Consider the following 26,344-nt stretch of genomic DNA (forward strand, 5'->3'; position numbering starts at 1 on the left):
TTCTTCCAAGAGGCTAATTCATTTGAACAGCCTACAATGGACTTCATAAGCTGACATCTAGATGTTGCCCTATTGACTGAAGTGGATACTTGCATCTGGCTTCCTACGAATGAACCGTGAAGGACTTGCCCAGATGTTAAACAACTGTCCCTCTCTCGTCATCTCTCTCTAAGACCGTGACCATCACGCTAAAGGCCAGGGTTTCTCCCAACCTGTGAGGCCAAGAACTGAGAAGATCACAGCTGTCTCTCGTAACGGACTTGGACGACAGGAAGCTGGCCCGAATTAGTGGAAAGTGGATGCTGTAAACTGGGAATGGGTACTTCAGTGCTGACATCAGTCCTCAAAAGTCCATGTCAATTCTGATGATGCCCAAATTTGGCAATAAAAAAGATTCAAAGTGACGTGAAGGACTTTAAAGCTGACCTTAGTGACTGCTGGTTGACCAGTAGAAGTCTGGGGCCAAAACCACCATCTTTCGGGTCAGAAATCCAAGGGGAACATGCCGAGGAGTGGAGAAGCTGAGCGTCAATCATTCGGCTCAAACCGGTGGGGGCTTAATGAAAATGTTCCCTCATACGCACAAACTCCCTTTTCAAGAAAACACAAAAATCTTCCTTCAGTCACACTCACTCACAGCCATGTCTACACACCAATATCTTTGTGTTACTTCCACACCTCACACTCACTTACTCACTCATTCACTCACTCACTCACTCCAGGCATGATTGAAGGGACACAGTAAGAGGCAAAACTCCCCCACGATAAATAAAACAGCAGGCCTAAGTCACACCTGACACATCTTAATATTAGCGTAAGTGCAATCTTTCCAAATCTGCCCAGCTTGCTGATACAAAGAATCAATTTTTATGCCTTTAGTGATACATACAGGAATCTATACAAGATCTGTATATGGGACAGAAGATACACAGAAAGCAACATGGCAAAAATAAATATCTTTTTGTAAATGTAACCATTTTTAAGTTTGATTAGCTGACAAGTATTTTGTCAGTATATTTCATATATATATATTATCTATCAGTGTGAAGAGGCTGCTTAAGTCTGGGTGAATGGGATGTCTGGATTGTGTCATTTCACTTCATTTTTACAGATGCTGTAAGCTGTGACCTTGCAATGAAAGTCTCAAGAGTTATTTCTGTCCTCTCGGGCCTGCTGTCAGCTTGTCGTCCGCCAGGGTCCTCTGATTAACCTGCTCTGTGGCTTCATCTAGTCAGGATCATAGGAAGACAGGAGTGGAGGGGACCTCATGACATCAACCCCACAAGCTGGTTGGAAACAGGACACTGGGCTAGATGTGGTCTGACCCAGTATGGCAATTCTTACGATCTTAATTCATCATGGCTGAACGTTGTACATAAAGCAGGATTATAATGCAGTCTGGTGAGAGCGCCTTTTAAGAAGGAGGTTTAATTCTCCTCTGTCCCTCAAATACTATACAACTTTTATTTCAAGAAAGTATAACACCCTCCTAACCTCATATTGCATGATATCAAGAAATAAAAGCCAAGGAGGCAGATAAGCTGATACGTCAGAGCACTCAGCAAGTTCTGTAGCAGGACTAGTTCAGCACTGTCTGAAAATTCACAGGCAGTTAGCCTAGTGGTTAGTGCAGCAGACGGTTCGATTCCCACTGCAGCTCCTTGTGACTCTGGGCAAGTCACTTAACCCTCCATTGCCCCTGGTACAAATTAAGTACCTGAATATATGTAAATCGCTTTGAATGTAGTTGCAAAACCCTTTGAAAGGCAGTATATCAAGTATTTCCCCTTTCCCTTATGACATCACAATATCAGAAGTGAGCCAAGTATTGGGCAATCAAGCCATTATGACATCACTGATGAGGTTGGCTCTTATTGGTGGAATGAGTGTAGGAGTAGCCTAGTGGTTAGTGCAGTGGACTTTGATTCCCACTGCAGCTCTTTGTGACTCTGTGCAAGTCACTTAACCCTCTATTGCCCTTGGTACAAAATAAGTACCTCAATATATGTAAACCTCAGAAAGGTGGTATATGAAGTCCCATTTCCCTTTCATGTAACATATTGCCAATGCCTTCCTGTCCATTCACCCCCCCCCAAGCAAATTTCTCTCATATAGAGCTATCACAGTTCTGTTATTTTCCACCCCAACTTCTACTTAGTGCTGAGGAAACTGCACAAGTTGCATGTTTCAATGGTCTTAGGCAGCTGAATGGACCAGGTATAAAAATATAGAGAATATGGTGTTAGTATTGAAAGTGGTTTGAAAGCAAGACTGGCTGTGTAACTAAACTCTGGAATTCGTTGCCAGAGAATGTGGCAAAAGCAGTTAGCTTAGCAGGGTTTAAAAAAAAAAGGTTTGGATACTTTCCTAAAATAAAAATCCACTGCTTATTTCTAGGATAAGCAGCACAAAATCTGTTTTACTTCTTTTGGGATCTTGCCAGGTACTTGTGACCTGGATTGGCCACTATTGGAAACAGGATCCTGGGCTTGGTAAACCCTTTGGTCTGCCCTACCATGGCAACACTTACGTTCCTATGCTAAAGGTTGCAGCTGGCATTTTGAAGCGGGAGTCACAAAGGGTGGGATTGAATGCTGATTGTTTCTGCCCTTTGTACTCTAGACCACCAGGGATTTTAAAGGTAGGCCCAGGAGGCCTACAGAAGGTGGGGGGGGGGGGGCATGTTGGGAGGAACTTTGCTGTTGAGGAAGGGGAAGGAGGGAGGGGGGATCAGAATGGAGGGGGGGACATTGCTCTTGGAGGGGAGGGGGGATAGGAGTCAGGGTTGGCTGGGGAGGAGGGGGAACCTCTGCAGATACTCATGCAAGATCCGGCCAATATTCAGTGTCTTATGTGGGTGCTCAGTTGGATATCAGCTGGGATCCTGATAAGTACCGACACCCAGGAGAGGTCCAGTCAGACCCAGATATTCAATACCACTGCCTAGACATGGCCCAGCATGGAACATCCAGGTCAAATTCAGCCAGTATCGGTAAACGCATTAAAAATATTGACTGGCATATTTTAAAATGTTGCTATTCTTCTTTTAACAGCGTTAGGACAAAAAACGAAGGGACAGAAATCTCCCCAGAAGCACCTCTCCATCAGCCTCCAGCATGGAAGTTTAACACTTCAGTGCAGGGTCACAAAATACAGGCCTGGAAAAGCTAAAGCAAAGCTTCGTGACATGGTTAAGTCATTTCCGACTGTGAACCCTTCCTACGACTGGCCTGCGTAGACCAGGGGTGATCAAGAAGCAGGTTCACAATCATGAAATCAGAGTGTGCTCTTGGATCAACTAAAGGAATGCTTACTGAACACGCGTGATAGAAGTCGCCATAGGACTGTGGGTTTCTCCTGTGTTCTGCCAACTGCTCTATCGTGTACTTGTGCCACGTGCTCTGCGAAGGCCAAGGTGATGCAGAAGCCTACAGCTACTAGGGTTACCACATGGCTATGAGTCATCAGGGACAGACTGAGCCACACCAGGTTGTGCGTCATAGCAGAAACTGACTTTCAGCTGTATGAAGAAGAGGATGGATTAAAAGACCATGGGATTGGCTCAGCCTGTGTCTCTGAAGTGACTTTGCATCAAGAAAAGCTAATGGAAGTTCTCAGCTCCTGCTGCTCACTACGATTGTGCTCCATCACTGGCTTTCTAATCACACACATTAATCCGTGCATTTTGGGAGCAGAGGTTCTGCTTAGGAAAATAGACAGAATTCCATGTGGCAGAATTGCTTAGGACTTCAGCTCCCAGAATGCTCTGTGAAATGAGTGTGCTCGTGTCTGCACAGTGAGAAGGACTAATATTGCCAAAATGCATTTTTATTATGCTAGGAAAACCTTAAATTATATCTGCTCTAAAATGCACTGCAGTGTAAGTTTCAAAAGGTTATGATTCCAGGCCTCAGAATACACCGGGATATAAGTGAAAGTTTTCTGGATTAAGTGCTGGCGCCTGCAAACCCCGGAGAGCATTGTAACAACCGCTAAGGAGTCAAAGAACGCATACAAGTGTATTAAAAAGCCGATGGACTTGAAGCTCTGAGGTGTTCATGACCATCCTTATCGACACAGACTCTTTGAAAGGGGATAAATTATGCGTCCTCATAACATGTAGTAATACTCATCATTTGTACTGCGCTACGGAGTGAGACAGCCTCCGAGTGAAGAAAAAGGGGCCAGTGTGCTTTTCATCAAGGAAGTGTGGCCTAGTTAACACTAGGATGGCTTTTTAATGCCAGAGAACATTCTGGATTCTACTGTTGATTTGACAATGGTGGTTGTCCGTTCTAAGCCATCTTCATTGAACAATATACAGATCTGGAAAGGCCTAACTTTATATATACATGACTGTATGAGTTCTGGCTTAGACAAGAAGCTATCATTTATCAAAAATCTGTATTTTGTGTTTAAGGCAGCATCTAGGTTTTCTTCAAAAACGAATACACGTATTTGATGTTCTGAACTCACCATGTCTTATGCAATTTCCTGTTGATCCAATAGCCACACTGATTTCAAGTCTTCAAAAAAACCCCAACTTTGCTTTTACTCATATTCCCTTTGACAGGAAATTCGCTGACATCATTTCCTTTTTGTTTATGTTTTTCACCATCCCCTCCCCACAACTCAGACATTCACCAATTCACTTCCTTCTACCACAATGCACGTCCTCTCTCTCCTTCTTAGATCCTCCTCCAGTCCTTCTTTAGCAACAAGAGCAACTACAAAATTCATGGCAAGAAAGACCTCGTTGGCTCATCTCTTCTGGGAGCCAATCATGACCCTTGAAACAAAGTTGACAATGGCGCCTGCAGGTTGATTGGGGTCCAACTCAGCGAAGAGGTGACAGACGTTGTCAGTTGTGCTGCCTTGCTTTCGGGCCACAAATCCGAAGAGTCTACGTGAGAAAAACAAAAGAAAGATAAATATGGGCACAGGATAAAGCAATTTTTCATTTGAAGGTCATGGAAACTCAGGTGCGTCATCATCCCTGGTTGATTCTTATATTAATTCAATAAACCGGGACACAGAAAATGAAGAGCCCAGCTTGCTTCAGGACCAAGATAGCTATAAGAACTGAGAAATGATACATGATCTGCCTTTTAAATGCCCCCTCCTAAGTGTGTCTATCAGAGAAATATATACGCAGAACTGTGTATCTCAGTTTCACAGAGGGGAATGGTGTGTTCTATTTGACCCCCATTATTTCAGGAGGAACCATGTGTTGTGGCACTGTCCAGATAGCACTGGGACCAGGGGCATAGCTACGTGGGGCCATGGGGGCCTGGGCCCCTGTAGATTTGGCACTGGACCCCCCTGCCGACGACCCTCTCGACCGTTCCTCCCGCCGCCGCCAACCAGCCGTCGCCGTCTGATACCTTTGCTGGCGGGGGACCCCAACCCCCGCCAGCCGAGGTCCTCTTCTTCCTTCGTTCTGTTTCCGAGTCTGACGTCCTGCACGTACAATGTGCAGGACGTCAGACTCAGAAAAGAACGAAGGAAAAAGAGGACCTCGGCTGGCGGGGGTTGGGGTCCCCCACCAGCAAAGGTAGGCGATGGCAGGAGAGGGTTGTGGCGGGAGGAGGGTTGAGAGGGTCGCTGGCGGGGGGGGGGGGGGGGGGAGGGTCAAAGTTGGTGGTGGTGGTCGCGGGTCATTTGCAGGACACAGACCATGAAAGTGTGTCCAGCACTGTCCTCACGGTCCAAATTACTGGCGTTTCCGTCAAACCCCTCTTCATCCCATCCTAAACCAGGTTGCTACCCTGCTGACATGCCCCCGTGAACTTTGGTCATCCCCGTGACGGAAAGCCGTCGAGGGTGCCAAAAAAATCGGCTTTCGATTATGCCGATTTGGGCGGCCTTGCGAGAAGGGCGCCCATCTCCCGATTTGTGTCGAAAGATGGGCGCCCTTCTCTTTTGAAAATGAGCTGGTTAGTCAGCAAGGGGTCATAATGAGGACGATACTTTCTAGTAAAACCCACAGCATGTAAAGCAGAAAAAAAACCAGTACTTACTTGGCAGGACCTCCCTCTGCCTTAGTCCATCTAAGAAAGAACAAAAAAACACAGCAAGGGAACATTATAGCTTTAGTTTAAGGGGAATAGAGGATGATTATACCAGCGGCATGAAACAACACCAGGCTTTGCCACTGCTGGAGTCTTCTCTGGGATTTTTGTCCTGATGTCCCCCCCAAAAAACCAGGACTATAACAACCTCATTAGGTCATACAAGGCAAACCACATTTTCTCTCATCGTATGCTTGCAAATTTTCAGATTTCCCAGTGAAGTCCCCAAGAAAATCACATGGGAGGCCAGAGAGGTTAACATAATACCTGGACCCAGTGGCGTAGGAAGGGAGGGTGGTGGGGCAGTCTGCCCCGGGTGCACGCCGTTGGGGGGTGTCGGCGCCTCGCTGGTTCCTTGCTCTCAGGTTCCGGGGCAGAGAGAGCAGGGAACCAGCGAGGCGCCGACACCCCCTAGCGGCGTGTACTCGGCGGATTGGCTCTCCCGCCCGCCCCTCACCGCCTTCCAGGTATGTTCTCGGGGGGGGGGGGGGGGGTGCGCAGCGGCGACCCGCCCCGGGTGTCAGCTGCCCTCGCGACGCCACTGCCTAGACCATCTAAGCCTGCCATTAAGTTACCACTTACTGGTGACACAAGGAAAGAAGTGGCTTCACGGCTGTGATTCTAAGAAATTCTTCCACTTTGTGCCCATGGCAGGAAAGCAGGTAATTATCAGGGCTTTTTTTGAGGGGGTACTTGGGGGTACTGAGTACCGGCACTCTTTCCATTATCTGCTAAAAATGACCCAGTGTCCCCCAAGTTATAACGAAAGGGCTCAGGTTCTACACACCAATTCTGCTTTGTCATAGATTCTGTGACTGGTTGCAGGGGGTCTGGCTGTTGTGGGGTGGGTTCCTCAATGATCACCTCACCCCTGAAGGGCGGCCTCGCATTTGAGTACCGGCACCTTTTTTACTAGAAAAAACGCATTGGTAATTATACTCAACCAAACCTGTTAACTGCAGTCTATGCTCACTCCCTCTCCAGTAGGAGGATCACAGCTCCTCACTCATCTTGCCACAAGGCAGACTAAGCGTCCGCAGAATATGACAGACAGTGGCAAAGCTCCGATACATGTGACTAACAAGGCTCACCAATAACAACAGGAAGACGAGATTGCAATGAAGTAACTTTATTCTTATAATGCCCGACACGACACCGTGTTTCGACTATTTGGCTGCCTCAGGGGTCTTAATTATGGGTAGTCAATGTATAAAAGCTTGAAAAGATTAAAACACTTGTTGTCTTGAGAAAGGCATGAAGTGCTGAACAGAGACCACTGTCGATCTGTATCATTGCTCTCTTCAGCACTTTGCGTCCTTTTCAAGACAACAAGTGTTTTAATCTTTTCAAGCTTTTATACATTGACTACCCATAATTAAGACCCCTGAGGCAGGCAAATGTTCGAAACACGGTGTCGTGTCGGGCATTATAAGAATAAAGTTACTTCATTGCAATCTCGTCTTCCTGTTGTTATTGGCGAGCCTTGTTAGTCGCACTGTTCTTTTTGTGTGGACTTTCGTACGTAGTGGACCACAGTCTTCCGCTTCTATGGATCCCTCCCCCCACCTCATCACAGCTCTGATATATGCCAGATCCTTCCCCCCCCCTTCTCCTTGACAGGATCGCTGCCACTGTCCCCAAGCTCCACCCATGCCAGCTCCAAAACTTGAAGAAGCATGAGCGCTGTGCAAGCCACGAAGTACAGTCCCACACTGAAGCACCACCTTCTCCTGCTCCCTCCGAGGCAGACTTCCTGTTGGACAGGAATGGAACATGCAGCGCTTCAGTGAAGGCCTGGATTTACTGAAACATTCTATGACCTATTCCTCAATCTTCTTTAAGCCTTGGGCTGGCCCAAGAGAAGGTAGGATGAAGGTTCAGTAGCAGCCTGAAAGCGAGGTGGGAGTAGGGAAGGGGAGATGAGATACTGGCTGATTGGGGAGAGGAGGGAGGTTAGAGGGGAAGGAAAAATGCCTGCCCACCTTTGGGGAAGGGGGAGAGAGGGGAATGTTGTTGGTAACCTTGGGAAGGAGGTGGGGAAGAGGAGATTCTGAGAACTTTGAGTGGCGGTAGAGGGGGGAAGAGGAGATGTTGAACTATTGGGGGGGAGGGACGACTAGGGAGCAGGAGATAGAGCAGGAAAGGGCCTTGAGCCATCCCTGTGGAGGTGCACTGCTTAAGGCTGACCTAGGGTGTTCGATATGCTTGGGCTGGTTCTGGTCCCAGGGTGAACTTCTACCAGAGATAGGAGTTGCTGAGCTAGCACAGTGGGAAAGATTTTATCTTAGTATCTTAGATACATTAGTATCTAGCATCTTCCACACTTAAAATGATTAAATCCACGGTCAGGAGTGAAATGCACTTGCAGGGCTGTGTGTGGACTAGCAACAGGGTGCTTCAGGTCAGGAGCGTGGAGCAGGGTGGAGTGTTACATGGCAGAAGTGAGGTACGTTGGCAGAGCTGAGAACCAGAACAAAAGAGTTATCTCATGCCCTGTCTTTCACACATAAAACTTACTTTCTTTCCTGTGCGTCAATATCACAGAAGGTGACTGTGCTCAGCGGATAATGTCGTCTGAAGAAAAGTCTACCACAAACAGAGAGAAGAAAAATATAGTTAGCAGAGGTATGTTCTGGAAATACACAGAGACACTAGAAAGAACACATTACAGAAATTAGGCAAATCACTTCACAAGTCCTGTGTTAATGGCAGTGGCCCACCCACTTAGGGCTCAGGCCCATCCAACAGTAGCACACGGTAATGAAAATGCTGCTCTCCACAATACTGGCACCTTCGCATGCTCAGTTTTCACCGCCACCTCTGGATTACAAGACTGCTGCTCTAACCACTCGGCCACAACTGTACTTACTTGGATGTCCCTCCCTTACTTCCAGGTCTCTGAGCTGAGTGAAGCACAGCCAAAAAAGACATTTTTATTATTCCGGGGTTGAATGATGTCTAAAAAAGAGCCTGCAGCATCGGAGCCTGTTTGATTTTTTTACCAATCCCACGCAGCCCCGAGAGGTACAGACCTCCCGTTAGATTTTCCAGCGTTAAGGCAATCGGAAAAGGTTAGTGCATCTCATTACAATAGGGTTTCTACACGATTTGCTCATCTGCATTCCGTTTTCGTTAGATGCTACTGTCGTCGGAAAAAAGTGTTTAGTGCATGCCAGGGTTTACTACTTGCTCGTTCATGACTTGTTAAGGGCTTGTTAAGGGCTCGTTAAGTTAAGTGCATCTGGCCCTTTGTTCTATTTCTAGCTGGTAATAGTAGTTTACCATTTCTATTAGTTGGCTTTCATCTCATTGTAACACATTCTATTACTATATTTGCAATTTTCGGATGTTATCTGCGGTGTTCTTGTATTGCCTGTAACCTGTCATTCGTGCATCTCTCTTGCTAATGAAAACATTAAAAAAAAAGGGGAAGCTTTAAAATGAAGGAGCAGGTTCATGAGTACTCTAAGGAGCTATTTCTTTAGAGAAAGTGTAGTGGACACGTTGAATAGACCCCAGCGAAAATGGCGGAGGCCAGGACACTGCCAGAATTCAAGAAAGCATGGATCAAGTACTGAGGGAGGTGGGGGGGGGGGGGTGGTCTGTGAGAGAAAAAGAGTTGTGGGTTATGGGCTGTTGGTTTGGTTGGCCATTCTGGATAGGCCGTGCATTCTTTTTCTGCCATCGTGTTCTAGGTAACGTCCCTGACATCTTGGAGCTCAGTCCAGGGACTTACTTTCTTTGGTTATCTGTTAAAGTGATGCCCTGTGTGGACACTTTGAAGTGGACAATGGTGGCGACCGGAGGGGGATCTGCAGCCAGTGTCTCGCTGATCGTCTTGGCGATGGCCTGTGGTCCTGTCAGGGATTCCATGTCCACCGAGTTGATAAACAGCACGTTGCAGGCTGCAATAAGGATGGGGGTGGGGGTGGGGGTGGGGGGGGGGGGGGGAGAGAAACAGAGAATGTATCAGAACCAGAGGTAGGATGAAGAATTTAAGAGGAGCGAGCAATACGGAGATTTAAGAAGGTTTTCCAAACTTAACTATCACAACCACCTCTTACACGGAAGCTGATATCAGACTTTCTTTTTCTGCTCAGAAAATTATTACAGGGCACTTATGAGTGGAGGGCTCAGGTGATGAGCACAGGGATACAAACGTTCCTTCATCAACTCTCTTCCTGGAACACTCACCAGCTCCCTGTTTCAGCATGTCTGTGGATGAACCAGCCGCAGACGCCGTCTCTTTCGCATCTTCTACTGGATCTGTTTTCAAGGTTGGGTGGGGTGGATGGGTAGAAAAAAGAATGGCAGTTAAACAGAGTGCGAGAAACTCCCCCCCTTGACGTAACTCACATTCTCTTTTGAGCTTCAAGTGCATGCCCCAAGAGGAGGGGTTGCACCTAGAAACCAGTACATTTCAGATACAGGAAACAGCAAACTTTTGATCAGATTGCTAGAATCCCTTCTAGTACAATCAGTTTGAAGAGGTACAAAGAATATTATAAGGACCATTACATTTCTGCTTTTTCTTTTCTAATAAAGTGATGAAGTCCATTCCTGAAAGATTTTTTTTAAACCTAATTACAGAGAATCGCTAAAGTCTGCTGTTGCACCTCCACTGGATAATAATGTCCCTGGGATTTAAGCTCAGCTTTTCCACTAGCTCTAGCGAAATTAACACCAAGCGTAATATCACCTTATGAATTCCCAGCCAGCCAAACAGAAATCTCTGCTGGGCAATTGTCTTCTCGGTGGAGTCTCTGCACAGTAAGAGCCCTTACGGAATTACACAAGGGTATAAATACATAAAACGCTGGCCCTCGGAAAATTAGTGCCCGCTTTTATACCTTCTGCCTATAGGTGTTCCCAGGGGATTAGTTTGGGCGATGCAATGTACATGCATATTGTATAAAATACACGTGTATATGCAGAGTACGAATACACATCTACAGGTTCTTCAAAGTGAGTGTAAATTTGCACTATAATGGCACATAGGTATATACTGTCTTTATAAAACAGGTGGTTTTGTGAACTTTTCATTTAGACATCTTGTTATAAAATCAAGTTCATTGTGAGTCTGGAGTTGAAGGGACAGAGAAAGAGAGAGATGTTGGACCCATGGTCAGAAGGGTGTGAGGAGGAGATACTGGACAATGGGAGGGAGAGATATTGGACCATGTGAGGGGACAAGAGAAGAAACTACGCTGGATTGGGGGTGGGGGTGCAGGAGGGAAGAGCGAAGGGACAGGAAGATGCTGGGAAGCAGAGTGGAAGGGAGAAAGAGATGACAGGCCTTAAGGGTGGGGAGGGAAGAAAGAAGGAACAGATGCTGGGTTACAAGGGTGGAGAGAGGGAGATGCTAGGGATGGTGGAACTATGTGGAAGAGACTAAAGGGGGTATGGCAAGAAAATGAGTGAGAGCAGGATAGTGAGTATAGAGGGTAGAAATGTGGTAATGGGGGTAGATGAAGGAGAATAAGAGGCTGGGGAAGGATTGAAATGGGAAATGGGAGAATTATGGGGTGAGAGAAAGAGATGGAAAATTGATAGGTAGGTGAAAAGTACAAAGAAAGGTGAGAAAGAGGGTGAAATCTGAGTGGACAGAAAGGCAGAAAAGAAAGAGCTAAAAGGGAAAGATTCATATGTCAGAGATAGGTGTATTAAGGAAATAGAACCAGACAGAGGAGAGGAAAAAAAATACAAATTAACAGCAGCCACTAGAAGGAGAATTAGCAGAAGAGAGATCAGAAAGCAGAAAAGAGAAACTGGGACCAATATGATGGAAAAATAAAATGTCCAGACACCAAAAGTAGAAAAGAAAAAGCATTTTATCTTGAATGTATTAAATGAACAAACAAGGAATATGTCAGCTTTGGGAAGTGTGCACAGCAGATGTCTTTGTACTGTGTTCAGCAGAAAAGGAAATGCATTTCTCCAGTGTTTATCACTTATTTGGATTTGACATGCTGCCTTAGTTACACAAACAAAACAGTTCACATAAAAACCAAAATTCTGAAAAGAAAAGGAACTCCATCAAAATGGCAAGAAATCACAGAGTTACACAGTTGATTAAGTAACATTACATTACAATCTCACAGTCAATGCAGTCTTGGTACCCAGAGCGACGTCCCTAAAACCGTCCCCATCATTAGAGAGAGTTAAGAAAGAGTATATGATGAGTTTAACTTCTTGAGGTTCCAAGTTCAATTTTTGGTTACAAATTTTTATATTTAATTTGTGATCCCTTGTTCTGTATTTGGTGAGGGTTGTCAGTAGAAGTGGCAGTTGGGAAGATTCCTCGGTCTCCTCCTCATTTTTTGCCCTGGGCTCGATCATGTTTTAACACTGATCATGAACTTGCTGTAGCTGGTGGGGATCCCCAAGTTCCACCAGTTGAGGACCTCCTCCAAAGGCAGTCAGAAATCCCTTTTACCAGCAGTGTCATTAAGCTGTTGACGCTGACAACTGAATATGCGTGGGTATTGGTGGTGGCCAGGGGCATAGCCAGACCTTGACAGGAGGGGGGGGGGGGGAAGCGCTGAAAGTGGGAGGGTGTCACATTTTGGCCCACCTCCCCGCCACCACTTCCGCCCCCCTGCCGCCAACTGCTCCCTCTGCCGCCACTGCGAAGGTACTGACGCAACTGAAAACAGGACAGGCAATGTGAGACCAGCGTGGGCCAAATGCTTCAGCTGGCAGGGGTCGGGGACCCCCGCCAGCCAAACCATGGAGCCCCAGAGCCAATTTAGGGGGGCTCAGGCCCCATGGCCCCTCGTAGCTATGCCATTGGTAGTGGCTCAAGGATGCTGCCGCTGACTGCCAATCTTGGTAAAAGGAAGTTCTGTGCCTTCAGAGAAGGTCTTTAGCTGGTAGGGCTTGAGGATCACCAGCTAAATTATTTATATTTTGAGTTGGGAGGTGCTGGGGGAGGGGATGGCAGGGGCTGAGAGAAAATGTTGTGCCTACCCCCAACTTTGGGCTCAGGCCCATACAAAACTGACTGTTTTGCTATGCCCCTGGTTTGTACTTGTGCAGTCTGGAAGCACATGTTGCAGAAATAAACTCCGACCCCATTGCACAGGCTTGGGCTATTTCTATTCCCTGCACTTTCTGAACTTGCCACTAGATGTCAAAATAAGAGTAGGACTCGACACAGGGATGCCTTCATTGGCAAGCACTTTCTCAGTTGGGCTCTTTCTATTTCCTGCACTTTCTGAACTGGCCACTAGATGTCAGAATAAGAGTCGGACTCGACACAGGGATGCCTTCATTGGCAAGCACTTTCTCAGTTGGGCTCTTTCTATTTCCTGCACTTTCTGAATTGGCCACTAGATGTCAGAATAAGAGTAGGACTCGATACATTTCTCTCTCATTGTCATCCTGCCTATCATTTTGAAATTTATTTTAGGTAAATTGTGGTGTTTCCTGCTGGAGCTTTAAAATTATAATTTGAATATATTACACAGATGCAGATGGTTTGCGAACTGAAGATTTGTAAGAAATGAACACACTGTTTCATGAATGGTGTGTAAAGGCGCCACTTCCCATCTTCACATGGAAACTTTTCCAATTAGTGCTGTGATCCAAAGCCTTTAGTGTGGACAATCAAAAATGACAAGTTAAGGACTATCACTAGCTATACCTTCTCCAAAAGACAGTACATGATGTGATACCCGCAAGCGAGCCTTCTCCGGAGTAGCCCCCACACTCTGGAATGCACTGCCTGAAAGGCTGCGCTTAATACAAGACTACCTCTACTTCAGGAAGCAGGTGAAAGCTTGGCTCTTCAACCAAGCCTTTAACGGAAAAGTCACTAACTCGTTAGTCTCACTCACGCACACAAGGAGTGACTCGGGCTGCACGTACTGCAGCGGGACATGTTTATCCACTCCTACCCTAGCTGAGATAATATTTAACCATCTCTTGGACCTCATGTGCAACTTTCTTTAAATCTTACGTTCTAACTCTTCTTACTCTCTTACCTATCTGTATGTTCCATCTTTGCTTATACCCTTCACTGTCAATTAAAATGTTCTATTGTGTTGACATTGTAAGTTGTGTACTATGCCATGCTTTGTATTGTTATTTGAATATTTTTACTGCTGTAATTGCCTATTGCTCATGTTTGACCTATTCTTACTGTACACCGCCTTAAGTGAATTCCGTCAAAAAGGCGGTAAATAAATCCTAATAAATAATTGTGAATTTTTTTTTCCCAAAGGAAGAGCAAAACGAACAGGGCATTACTGAAATTAGATGCACTGGTGGAATGGAGACAATCTTATTACAGTTGTATCCTAGGACAACTGACAGTGGCTGGAATTACTTGTAAAATTACCCCATGTCACCCATCTGTTATTCATAGGTAAAATATGACGAAAAAGCCTTAGCAAGAGGATTGGTTAAAGCTCCCCTGCTAGGTGTGATTCCCACAGGCAGGAGGGCAGGGAAGAATAAATTTTGTCTTACCAACTAGTTTTCTTTCCTTGAGTGCAGACCAGTCCAGATGTGTGGGTTTATGCCCCCTACAAGTAGAGGGAGACAGAGAACAACTAGTCTCCTGATGTCACCCTATATGGGGGTCCTGTGCAGACATCAGCTATCCACTATTCTTGTAACAAAACTGCATCACCTTTTCTCTTATATCCCCTGAGACAGGAGCCTCTCGTGGAAAACATCAGTCACCTGCGCCCCGGAATTGGGGCGTACCTGACTAACCAAACCATGTAATTAATAACTAACTAGAACGCTCTACAAAACAGTCAGTCTGCGGTGGGATCTGGATTGGTCTGGTAGAATTAAACAAACCACAAAAGAAATATAGCAAATAAGACAACATTTCTCCTTCCTTTTCATCTTTAGCCCAGACCAATCCAACCCAAGTAAACTCTCAAATTGCTCAGGCCATTCCCAGTTCCAAAATGGTGGCCGCGACCTCCCGCGGCAGTCTTGCAAGGTTGCCGCGGGAAGTCGTGACTGCCATTTTCAGCATGGAGGAAGGGGGCAGGAGCAATTCGGGATGCTTCTGCCCCGAAGACACCTCTAGACCACCAAGGCCTTTACACTGTAGACCCAAGGAAGGTCTACCTGGAGGGAAGGGAGGAGGGAGGAGTGCTGGGCGGCCCGGGGGGGGGGGGGGCATGCTTTCTGTCAGGAGGGTAGGGGAGGCTCGATTGCGATGGTGGGGGGAGGGGGCAGGGCTACAGTTTCATGTTTCCTCCAAAAATGCATAGACATTTTCGGTGGAAACTCGAACCCGGATTTCGTGTCGATCTTGGTGCTGAATCTGAAACCAAAACCCAGTCAGCCTCTAGCTAGAGATCTGATTGAAGGGGCTCAAAGACCTCTAGAGACCAGTAGTCTCTTAGAGATATAGGCTGAGTCAATGCCTTTTTGACTCGGAAAGCTACTGAAGCTTTCAGTGCAGACTCACCCTTCTTACATGATCAAGTTCAAGTTCATCTTTGTTTGATATACCTCTTGAAGGACGTACCATCTAGGCAAATAGACTGCTGAAGTAGCAATCAAGGAGAAGAGACAGAACTATAAATCTTTGATAGGAAAGGGAGAGAAAGCAAAGCAAGAATACATCTACTACAAGCTCGGCACCTCAAGATGGGCATCAACTGCACAAACAAAGAATGGCTTAGTCTGGAGCCTCAAAGGCCTGCTGTAAAAGATGTGTCTTGAGGGCCACCTTACACTGTTACTGTGATGTCAATGTTTATAAATATGAGGGAAAATTATCCTATAGAGGGGGCTGTAACATTAAACATAGAGTTTCAAAAGCCAAGAAAATCTGTTGAAAAGAAGGAATCAGTTAAAGGGTCTGTTGTGTAGAATGGAGGGCTCATCCACTGGAGTAAGGGACAAGATAACATGAAAGAATAGGAGGTTGTCCTGTGAGAAGAATCTTGTGAACCAGTGTTGAGTAGAGGGGTAACATGGTCATACTGGTGTACCCCAGTGATCAACTTGACAGCCGTAGTCTGTAGAAGCTCCATGAAGAGTATGATTTCTTTTTCACAAAGTCTTTTACACAAGCATTACGGTAATCCACATGGGACATCACCAGAGCATGCACAAAAATACGGAGACATTTTGGTTCCAGAAGAAGTTGAATTGCCAGAGGATGTAGTAACAGTGGTTAGCACATCTGGGTTTAAAAAAAAGGTTTGGACAAGTTCCTGGAGGAAAAGTCCATAGTCTACTATTGAGACAGACATGGGGAAGCCACTGCTTGGCCTGGGATTGGTAGCCAGATACAGAACATGAACTACACCAATTAATCCATAAGGTGATCCACACAGGACGTGTGGGGCCACCAATGGTGTGTCTACCTGGCTTTCCCAATATATTGAGAGCCAAGCCAGGACACACCCCCTGGTGATTAAATAGGATCTGCTGGAGATATGTCTACCTTACTAAGGCACAGAGATTTCTCCCTTTTATTGTGTAGTTCCTATAGGACTTCAGCAGATGCCTAGTGTCAAGCTCCTAAAGGTCACAGGTTTGATCCCCACTGGACCTGACACTCCAAAGTAGAAATTCAGCATCCAAAATAGCATTCCTTTTACTGAAAAGGAGGTGCAGATAGTTGGCCACCTAAGCTTTGCCATGTTGCCCATGCAGGATGGCCCTTTTCCAGATGTAGGAAGTCAACAGGGTGCTATTGGTACCCTGATTCTGCATGGAGATCCTTTGCCCTCTTATGGTAGGAAGTATAGCGAGGGGATTTCCGTATGTTTCTAAGCCATTCAGAAGCTTATCTGTCTATCCCTATCAGGGTAGCACAACACAGATTCCTCAGATTTTCAGTCTGATTTTAATTCTTTGTCTTTTTATATATATTGTTCCAAGGCACTAGAGGCAGGAGGAGAAGGGAGAAACAAGGGAGGGAGAGAGAGAGAGAAAAATAGCTGAAGAAGGGAAGGGACTTAGATTCCTCTAAGTATTCTCTTATATTGTTCCTTAAGAAATGTTCTTAGTTTAATTCCTTCTCCTGATAGGAAAAAAAGCTTCCCCTACTCTACTGGGAACCACTTCTCCAACTGGCCCAGGATTCTTATTGGAACAGTTCCGGAGCTGACCATCAATATCTGCTGGAGACAGAAAAATACTAAAATGCTGGAGTGGCACAGTGCAGTATTTTCTATCTCCATCTCTTGGTCGATGGTCACAACCCACATGTCCTGGATTGGTCTAGTGAGGACGTTAAGGAAGCAGCAAGGAGAATGATGCCTTGACATTGGGGTAATGTTGTGAAACCTCCCTTAGAGGTATGGATCAATTCAATTTGGGAAACATATTTTGGACAAATTAACTTCAGAGGTAAAACTATCTGGGATCATTTTACTGAGTGGGAGGTGGAAAGAAATGAATATGTAAAGCGTGAAATCAGAAAGCAGTAGAGTACAAGTCTGCAAGAACATCAAATGTTTTTAGCTATATGCTTATGTGTACGTTCTTTACATCATATGATTAAAGAGTGGCTTGCACTTTTATGTTGGACTAGTGGGCCTATTTCATGGTTGGTGAACACATTTTAAGAAAGATTTCTTAAAAAAGAACACTCATTCTACTGAATCCAAGCTTCTCTGAAGTAGTGTCTCCACATGAGTTAGTTTTATGCATATCATAACAATGTAACTCACTCCTAAGCAGGGGTGGCCCAAGGCAATATGCTGCCTGAGGCAGGGCTGAGATGCCGCTTCCCCCCCCCCCCCCCGGGCCAAGTTTACCATCTTTCTTCATGTTCCAAAAGCTGACTGTGGCAGCTCTTACAATACGCTGCCATGCCACCGGCCTCTTCTCTACTGCGGCTGCCTCTGATGAAACAGGAAATTATATCAGAGAGGTGACCTCAGTAAAGAGAAGAGGCGTGTGCCACTGCCAGCTTTTACAACATGAAGAAAGAAGTTAAATCTCGGAGAACGGGGTGGAAGAAGAAAGGGGGAGATGCTCAGTGCGTATTTCCTAGTAAAAAAAAGGTGCCGGTACTCAAATGCTAGGCCACTCTTCAGGGGTGGAGTAATCACTGAGGGACCCATCCCACAATAGCCAAGCCCCCTGCAACCAGTCACAGAATCTATGACAAGGCAGAATTGGTGTGTAAAGCCTGAGCTCTTTCATTAAAACTTGAGGACCATGAGTCAATTTTAGCAGACAATGGAAAAGGTGCCGGTACTCAGTACCCCCAAGTGCCCCCTCAAAAAAAGCCCAAGAGTATCGCCTCAGGTCCCCGCCTCAGGTGGCCTAATGGTTGGGCAGCCCCTGCTTCCCCTCCACCCCTATTACTGACATGCAACAGCAGGTTCACATGTTAATTCAAGTGTCCACACTAACAACAGATTCCAGTGGACTACGCACAGAAAGCAAAATCCAAGATCTGCCATTCAAGGGAATGCTGTCAGCTGCTGCTTCATAAACTTACAGGAGGGCCCACCTGTAAAGTTAAGTTCTTACCTCGGCTGGGAACAACCAGCTTGCAGGGCAGGGCCAGCGGAGTTATGGAGTGCTGGTACACTAGAGCTGAGAGACAGCCTGCAAGGAAGGAAAACCAGCATGAGTTACAGAGGAAACAGCAACCTGTTATGGAGAGCGCAGCCTTCCATGTTACCTAAAGGGAAAGATTTTCAGTAGGTTGCCTCAGTGCAAAATTGGATCTAATAGGTCATTTTCAAAGAATATCTATTCCATTTTTTTTTTTTTTTATTTCTTTATTTATAGTTTTAAATTACATTATTCAAGGATAACCTTGTGCAGAAATACAGGAAGAAATAAAATAATATCCAGTCATTCATATTTCTCAAGCATTATAATAACTTATATACACATTTGCACATACACGTATACATATACATATATATACATACTTATGTACTTAGACTGGTTAATTATCTTTAGGAACTATATAACAAATAAACCTTTCTTAGACCCCAATTTAAATGAGGGGGGAAAAGAGTAAGAGAAGTTTTTATAAACTTATATTCAAATTAAGGAAAAAGCTGCTTTTTCTCCAGAAAAAAAAACAATTTCATTTCACTTGTTTCAATTCTACAAATGATTTAAGTTGTTCCGGTGAAAAGAAAATATATTTAGTTTGACCCAATTTAACTACACATTTACACGGGTAAGCAAGAAAAAAGGAAGCGCCAATATCTATTGTCTTTTGTTTTAAAGCAAGAAATAATTTCCTTTTTTGTTGAGTGGACTTGGTGACGTCTGGGTATATCCACACTTTTGAGCCATAGAATTGAGCTTTCAAATTTCTAAAATAGAGTCTTAGAATAGCATTGTAGTCCTGCTCAAAAACCATAGAAACAACCAATGTAGCTCTGTTCATTATAATGTCCGAGGATTGTTCCAGAATATCAGAAATATTTTGTAAGTCAGGAATACTTTTCTCAGAGCCTTGCCCTCCTTCTCTTGTTTTAGGAATATAATATATTTTATTTAATGGGGGTATTGTCTCAGCAGAGAAATTCAAAATTTCTATCAGGTATTTCTTAAAGGTATCTATCAAAGTTACCCCCGCAATTATAGGAAAATTTAAGAGACGGAGATTTAGGCGTCTGTTAAAGTTCTCAATCTGTTCAATCTTACGTCTAAGGTCTATAGAGTCCTTAGTGGAAACATTTTTAAAGGCATTTAAAGTATCTACCTCTTGTTGTAAAGATTGCACTTTTGTTGTTAAATCATTTTTAACAGAGTCTACGGTGTTTTTCAAGTCTTCAAACTTAGTATTAAGATTAAGCACATCACCTGAAGTCTTCTGCAACATGGTAGCAATCCGGTCTAACATCACCTTTAGTGTTTGTAGAGTCACCTCTGAGGTCTGTGTTACAGAAGCAATGCTTCCTCCAGCTCCCCGAGTCGTAGCTTGCATGCCTGGGTCCTCACTGGAAGCCTCTATCGACACATCGTCAGAGTCGATGGGGTTTCCCTCCAGGGCTGCTCTCGACGCCGGGCTGAGAGGGATCTGTGAAAGAGATGGTGGAGACAGGGAGACTTCCTCTCCCGGCAGGGGGGCTGCTTCTCCAGTCCTTCCCGCAATGGGATCCTCTCCCCGTATAGTTCTGGAGGCACCGGAGAGGAAACGGTCCAGCGATGTTTGAGCCGTGGAGGGGGTTGAGGTAGGTGGAGGCACTAATCTCAACACTCCCTTACGTTTAGTATGAGGCATTTTACCAAGGAAAAAAAGAGTGTTTTCAGCTCATAACATCCAGAGCGCTTCAACAATCGTCCGGTGCGGCAGCCATCTTGAATTCCCCATATCTATTCCATTTTTTAAAATATCCTTTTTCTTGTGGAGAAAGGGAAAGGTAGGTGCACAGATTTTTCTACAAGCGTGCCTTACTTCCCCGATCTAAACACATCCCATGGAACCTCCCCCGCTGTTTTAAAGCAGTTAAACGTGTGCACGCTGTGAGCTCCAACTACAAGGAGGTAAGTTTTCACCCAACTTACAGGAAAATACCTTTGAAAATTGTCCTATAAGAAGATCATTTTAAAAGCCTTTTTTTGAGTGTAGACCTGTGTTTTATCAGCAGGGGCATAGCCAGACTTTGGCGGGAGGGCGGTCCAGAGCCCAAAGTGAGGGGGCACATTTTAGCCCGCCGCTGACCCCCCCCCCCCCGCCATTGCCACCACACCCCCCCCGCCATTGCTGACCCCGCTGCCGCCACCACCAACTTTACCCCCCGTGCCGACGACCCTCTCGACCCCCCTCTCGCCGCCAACCCGCTGTTACCGTCGCCTGCCTTTGCTGGCGGGAGACCCCAACCCCTGCCAGCCGAGATCCTCGTTGTATGTGCAGGATGTCAGAAATAGAAGGAAGCCTTTTGTGGGAAGAAGAGGACCTCGGCGGGGATTGGATTCCCCCGCCAGCAAAGGCAGGCGACGGTGGGTTGGCGGCAGGAGGGGGGGTTGAGAGGGTCGTCGGCAGGAGGGTCCAGGGCCAAATCTATGGGGGCCTAGACCCCCTGGCCCCACGTAGCTATGCCACTGGTTTTATGTACAGAAGTAGGCACTTATAGAAGTTTTCTGGGAGTATAATTCTAGGAATGAGCCCCTTCATTTAGGTGTCCAGATGCCGTGCAGTATAACAGTATCTGGTGCCCAGATTCCCTTACAGGGTACTAGAACAACCCGGTATTGGCCCACCTTGCATTTACACACTATGGGGTGAATTCTATACATGGTGCAAAACAATCAGCGTCAAAAGAAGCGCTAATCTATAAGCCGCTCTTAAAGTTAGGCACGGTTTATAAGATAGCGTTTATGCCCGGGAATCGCGCCTAACTTTAGGCGTGGCCATTTGCACCAACTGAAACATGCTGCAAATGTACACGCCTACTCCCTTCTGCTATAGCAACACTCACAAATGCTAGGAACGCCCCCGTTCTGCCCATCACCCTCCCATTTCCTCGCCCCATTTTTTTTACTCACGCGTAAGATTTATACATGTATGTTACAATTAAATGGAATTAGTGTCAATAATTGCTTGTTAAAAATCCAATTATTGGTGCTAATTCTGCTGCACGACTAATATTCCGCCAGTGTCATTATGCTCATATTAGCCCTCTCCTCAAGTCACTTCACTGGCTTCCTATCCGTTTCCGCATACAGTTCAAACTCCTCTTATTGACCTATAAGTGCATTCACTCTGCAGCTCCTCGGTACCTCTCCACTCTCATCTCTCCCTACATTCCTCCCCGGGAACTCTGTTCACTGGGTAAATCTCTCTTATCTGCACCCTTCTCTTCCACCGCTAACTCCAGACTCCGTTCCTTTTATCTTGCTGCACCATATGCCTGGAATAGACTTCCTGAACCGGTACGTTGGAAGCAGGATACTGGGCTAGATGGACCACTGGTCTGACCCAATATAGCGTTTCTTATCTCTCTATATAAAAGGCAACACCAACGTTCTATGAAGCCTCCAGCCGGAAGTGTGAAGGGGGAGAGATATCCGGTTTCCCCATGAGTGTCTGCCCCGCCCTCTCTGTAACACAAACAGTCAGTGAAGGAAAACAGCAGAGCAGGAAATCAAATGCTGGCTCTGTAACAGTGAAGGACTCAGAGGGGGGAGGGGAGAGAGGCCAGAGGGCAGGGACACACACACTCCCACATGCACACAGAAGAAAACATTGCTAGCCCCCGTTTCATTTGCATCAGAAACGGGGCTTTTTTACTAGTGTTCTTATATTCTTAGGTGATGTTCTAATACAAATGTATCCATGCTAAGTTAGGTGGGCCACTGTGCTTACCTCAAGAGAAGGTTTAAATGTCATTTTCCAATGAAGTAATATAAAATAGATGACATATACGTGCCTATGTACCTTGAACAACCTAGGTACGCTATTATTTATTTATTTGTTACATTTCTATCCCACATTTTCCCATCTATTTGTAGGCTCAATGTGACTTACATAGTACCGGAGAGGTGTTTGCAGACCCCGGTGTTAACAAATACAACGTGATGTTGTGGTAAGATAAGGTTCATGCGGCACAGCCACATTAGGGAATCGAACAGCGGAAGAGTTGTGTTATGTCCATTACGTACTTTGGTTTTGCTGTGTTGCCGAGATCAGGCATTTAAGTTGGATCGGTAGGGTATGCCTTTTTGAACAGGTTAGTTTTTAGTGTTTTCCGGAAGTTTAGGTGGTCTTACGTCGTTTTCAAGTTTTTTCGTTAATGCGTTCCACAGTTGTGTGCTTATGTAGGAGAAACTGGATGCGTAGGTTGATTTGTATTTAAGTCCTTTGCAGTTTGGGTACTGCAGATTTAGATATGTTCGGATGTGATGTATTTCTAGTTGGTAAGTCGATCAAGTCTGTCATGTATCCCGGGGCTTCACCGTAGATAATTTTGTGAACCAGGGTGCAGATTTTGAAAGAAATGTGTTCTTTGATTGGGAGCCAGTGTAGTTTTTCACGGAGTGGTTTTGTACTTTCGAATCGCGTTTTTCCAAATATAAGCCTAGCTGCCATGTTTTGAGCGGTCTGGAGTTTCTTTAAGGTTTGTTCTTTGCATCCCGCGTAAATTCCATTGCAGTAGTCTACGTGGCTTATTACCATTGATTGTATCAGGTTGCGAAATGTTTCCCTCGGGAAGAATTGTTTCACGCGTTTGAGTTTCCACATTGAGAAGAACATTTTCTTTGTTGTGGATTTCACTTGGCTCTCCAGTGTTGTTGCGGTCCATTGTAACGCCGAGGATTTTCAGGCTGTCTGAGATAGGGAGGGTGTGATCTGGGGTGTCGATACTTGTGGGGTTGTCCGCGCTATGTTGGGATGAGAGGATGAGAGTGTGTTTTTTCTTTATTGAGTTTTAGTTGAAATGCATTTGCCCATGAGTCCATGATGTTCAAACTGAATTTGATTTCGTTGGTGATTTCTGTCAGCTTAGTTTTGTAAGGAATGTATATTGTGACATCGTCTGCATAGATGAAAGGGTTAAGGCCTTGGTTGGATAAGGACTTGGCTAGTGGGGTCATCATTATAAAATTACCCTCCAAAATCTTAGGCCAAGACATGCCTCTGCGGAAGGATCTGCGGATATTATGTGTTGTCACCTTACTTACATTGCAGACATAACTGTGATGTTGCAAGCAGATGAGGGCTGAGGATTTGTTTCAGGATGAATGCTCCATTGCACAGTAAAGTCAGATGTAGAAGTACAAAGAAATATACGAGTCAATATTCAAGACTTTAAGCAGGCAGAAGACATACCTGAATATCTGAAGCCTCGGCACTGAATGTCTGCAGTTTCTTCAGCCCGCAGCTGGAAGTGGCTTACCAGCCGTTTACTGCCGCGGGCCGAATGTAAAACTGCTAGAAGCAATTTCAAGTGGAAGGATTTCCCTAAGACGTTTATAAACCTGGAAACAGTTCTTGGAATATTTGTTTCAAGCTCTTTCTTGAACAAGTGTCAAGTCCCAGCAGGAATCAATTTTGCTTTTTATTCCTAATGCAATCCCGAGTCTCACCCCTTACTAGCTCAGGTCCGCAACAATCCCAGACCCGGGTCACAGGGAAAACTTATTTCTCTCAAATGCTCTATTCTTTTTCCACTCAGCTCACATTCATTCACAGCTTCCACCATTTGAGCTTGGGAGTGGGTCCATGTTCCGGAATAGAGATCTGGGGGTACCAAAGAGAACTTTGGGGTACTGCTTCTCTCAGTCTGGGAGCACCCGCTCTCCTCTTTTACCAAATAAACACACTGTACTCTGGTAGTTTTACCAAAACCAACTTTACTGGAACTTCTGCAAACAGAAGTCCACACTCCAACTCTTTATATACACTTTTACTCAAGATCAGTTGTGGCAATCGTAACCTCGCCTCCTCCCCCTCAAGTTAATTCACAGCTGTACATATTTGCATCCCTCCCGTCCTGTACCCATCCTTTCACGACAGGAATAAGTTCACGGCTGTTTCCAATACTTTTGATGTCCACTCCAGGGGCGTAGCCAGACACCCAATTTTGGGTGGGCCTGGGTCCAAGATGGGTGGGCAGAAGAACCCCGCCCCATCCCTCAGGTGATCTCGTCTCTCCTCTCACCTGCATGCCATATGGTCTTTCAAACACCCCCCCCCCCCCCCGCATACCTTGTAAATAGCAGATCTTTGCCTGCAGCAAGCAGCAACTAATACACACTGCTCATGTTGGCTCCACAGCCTTCCCACTTATCCAACTTCCTGTTTCGCACAGGTGGGAATGCGTTAGAGGGAAGGCTGTGGGGCCGGTGTGAGCAGTACAGATCAGTTGCTGCTGCTGCAGGGCAAAGATCTGCTTTTTACAAGGTATGAAGGAGGACCAGTCGTTGGGAGTTTTCAGCTGGTAGGGCTTGGGAATCCCTGCCAGTCACATCATAGGTGTGCTGCTACTGGGTGGGCCTGAGCCCAAAGTGGGTGGGCCTAGGCCCACCCGGGCCCACCCTTGGCTACGCCATTGGCACTCCAATTCCTTGCAGGCACAGACCCTTCAGGCTGTTCTCCTTCTAGCAGTGCACCTCTCAGGGCTAAGTTCTGGCCTTAGACAGGCTCCCCCTGTCCTGATCCTGTTCCCAGGCTGAACTCCCCTTGTCCACCTGCAGCTCGCTCTCCTTCTCCGTTGTCACTTACGGGCAGTGGTGTGCTGGAGCAGGCTCTCACAGGCTCGCAAGAGCCGGTTGTTAAGTTTTTAAGAATTTTGGGAGCCGGTTGTTAAAGTAGGGCCCTCCATGGGGGCTTGGGCCCCCTGCTAAATTCTCTTTTACTTTGCTGGTGGGGATGCTGAGCCCTGCCAGCCAAGTAAATAGACTACTGCTGCTCCCCGCTCCTTGTTGCCAGCTCTGGGCAGCAGGCTGGGACTTCTAGAGCATGTGAGAGAAATTCCAGCATGCTGCTCAGAGCAAGACATTGGGCTGGCTACGTCCGGAGAAAGAGCCTGTTGTTAAAAATTTACCAGCACACCCCTGCTTACGGGGCAGCAATGTCTCTTATAATCAGCCTGTATTTATTTCTTGCACTCTAGGATTCCCCCAATACTCCCAAGGGTCTTGGCGGGGGTACAGGCACCTCCTTACAACTTCATTTATTAAACTCCAAATCACCACCCCTGCAGTCACTCTCCACAGGGAAACACTTTCTCTCTGCAACTTAATTCAACACCAATCCCTTGAGTTGGGCTTCCGCCCACCAAGGGACATCCCACTCTCCAGCCCACTGTCAGGGACCTCCACCCCTCACTCCCCCCCCCCCCCAGGGCTTCTGAAAACTCCAACTCTAGAAAAGTCTACACTGCTTGTCTTAGTAATACTCATATCAAGGGGTATTACACTATTCTAAATTCCTCATGTATAACTTCCAGATCTCATGTTGCCCTTTGCTCTGGAATGGGAGGTGTCCGTGCTTTCATGTTTCCTGGCTCTCTCTCACCCTTGGGGTGTGGAAACAATGAATTATTTCTTTGTGTTGAACACATGTAGCTTGAACTGGTACCAAGAGGCAGGGCTGGGGCTTGCATTCCTCTTAAGTCCACCAGAGGAAGGTCAATTCAGGGAAGAATATTCTCAAGAACTAGGATTTAGCTCCTGCTTGCTGAAAGTAAAGGACCTTCATTCTCCAGCCACAAAAGCCTTAGCGACCCTACACTTCTCTCCACTCATCTTTGATTAGCTATTTTTATTTGGGTATTGCTTAGCCAATCTAAGGCGTGAATAAATAATGCACAAGGGTCTTACAGTAACATTACCACCAACAGGCTCTTCCAAATAATCAACTT

The 26,344-nt window shown here is 45.8% G+C and overlaps 1 protein-coding gene and 1 long non-coding RNA gene across 2 annotated transcripts in view; both read right to left on the reverse strand.

The window, feature by feature from the left end:
• LOC115473761 overlaps positions 1–26,344 on the reverse strand; it is a 1,161,257-nt gene that overhangs the window by 612,792 nt on the left and 522,121 nt on the right. The window lies entirely within an intron of this gene.
• Positions 4,623–26,344, reverse strand: part of TNS1 (tensin 1) — a 171,217-nt gene continuing 149,495 nt past the window's right edge. The window contains exons 18-23 of the mRNA XM_030208848.1: positions 18,540–18,617; positions 10,266–10,337; positions 9,808–9,976; positions 8,589–8,657; positions 6,021–6,050; positions 4,623–4,903 (exon numbers count right to left, since the gene is read on the reverse strand). Coding sequence (XP_030064708.1) covers positions 4,762–4,903; positions 6,021–6,050; positions 8,589–8,657; positions 9,808–9,976; positions 10,266–10,337; positions 18,540–18,617 — 560 coding nt within the window. The 3' untranslated portion in view covers positions 4,623–4,761. The remainder of the gene's footprint in view (positions 4,904–6,020; positions 6,051–8,588; positions 8,658–9,807; positions 9,977–10,265; positions 10,338–18,539; positions 18,618–26,344) is intronic.

This window comes from Microcaecilia unicolor, chromosome 7, assembly GCF_901765095.1.
Source record: "Microcaecilia unicolor chromosome 7, aMicUni1.1, whole genome shotgun sequence".
Classification (NCBI taxonomy): domain Eukaryota; kingdom Metazoa; phylum Chordata; class Amphibia; order Gymnophiona; family Siphonopidae; genus Microcaecilia; species Microcaecilia unicolor.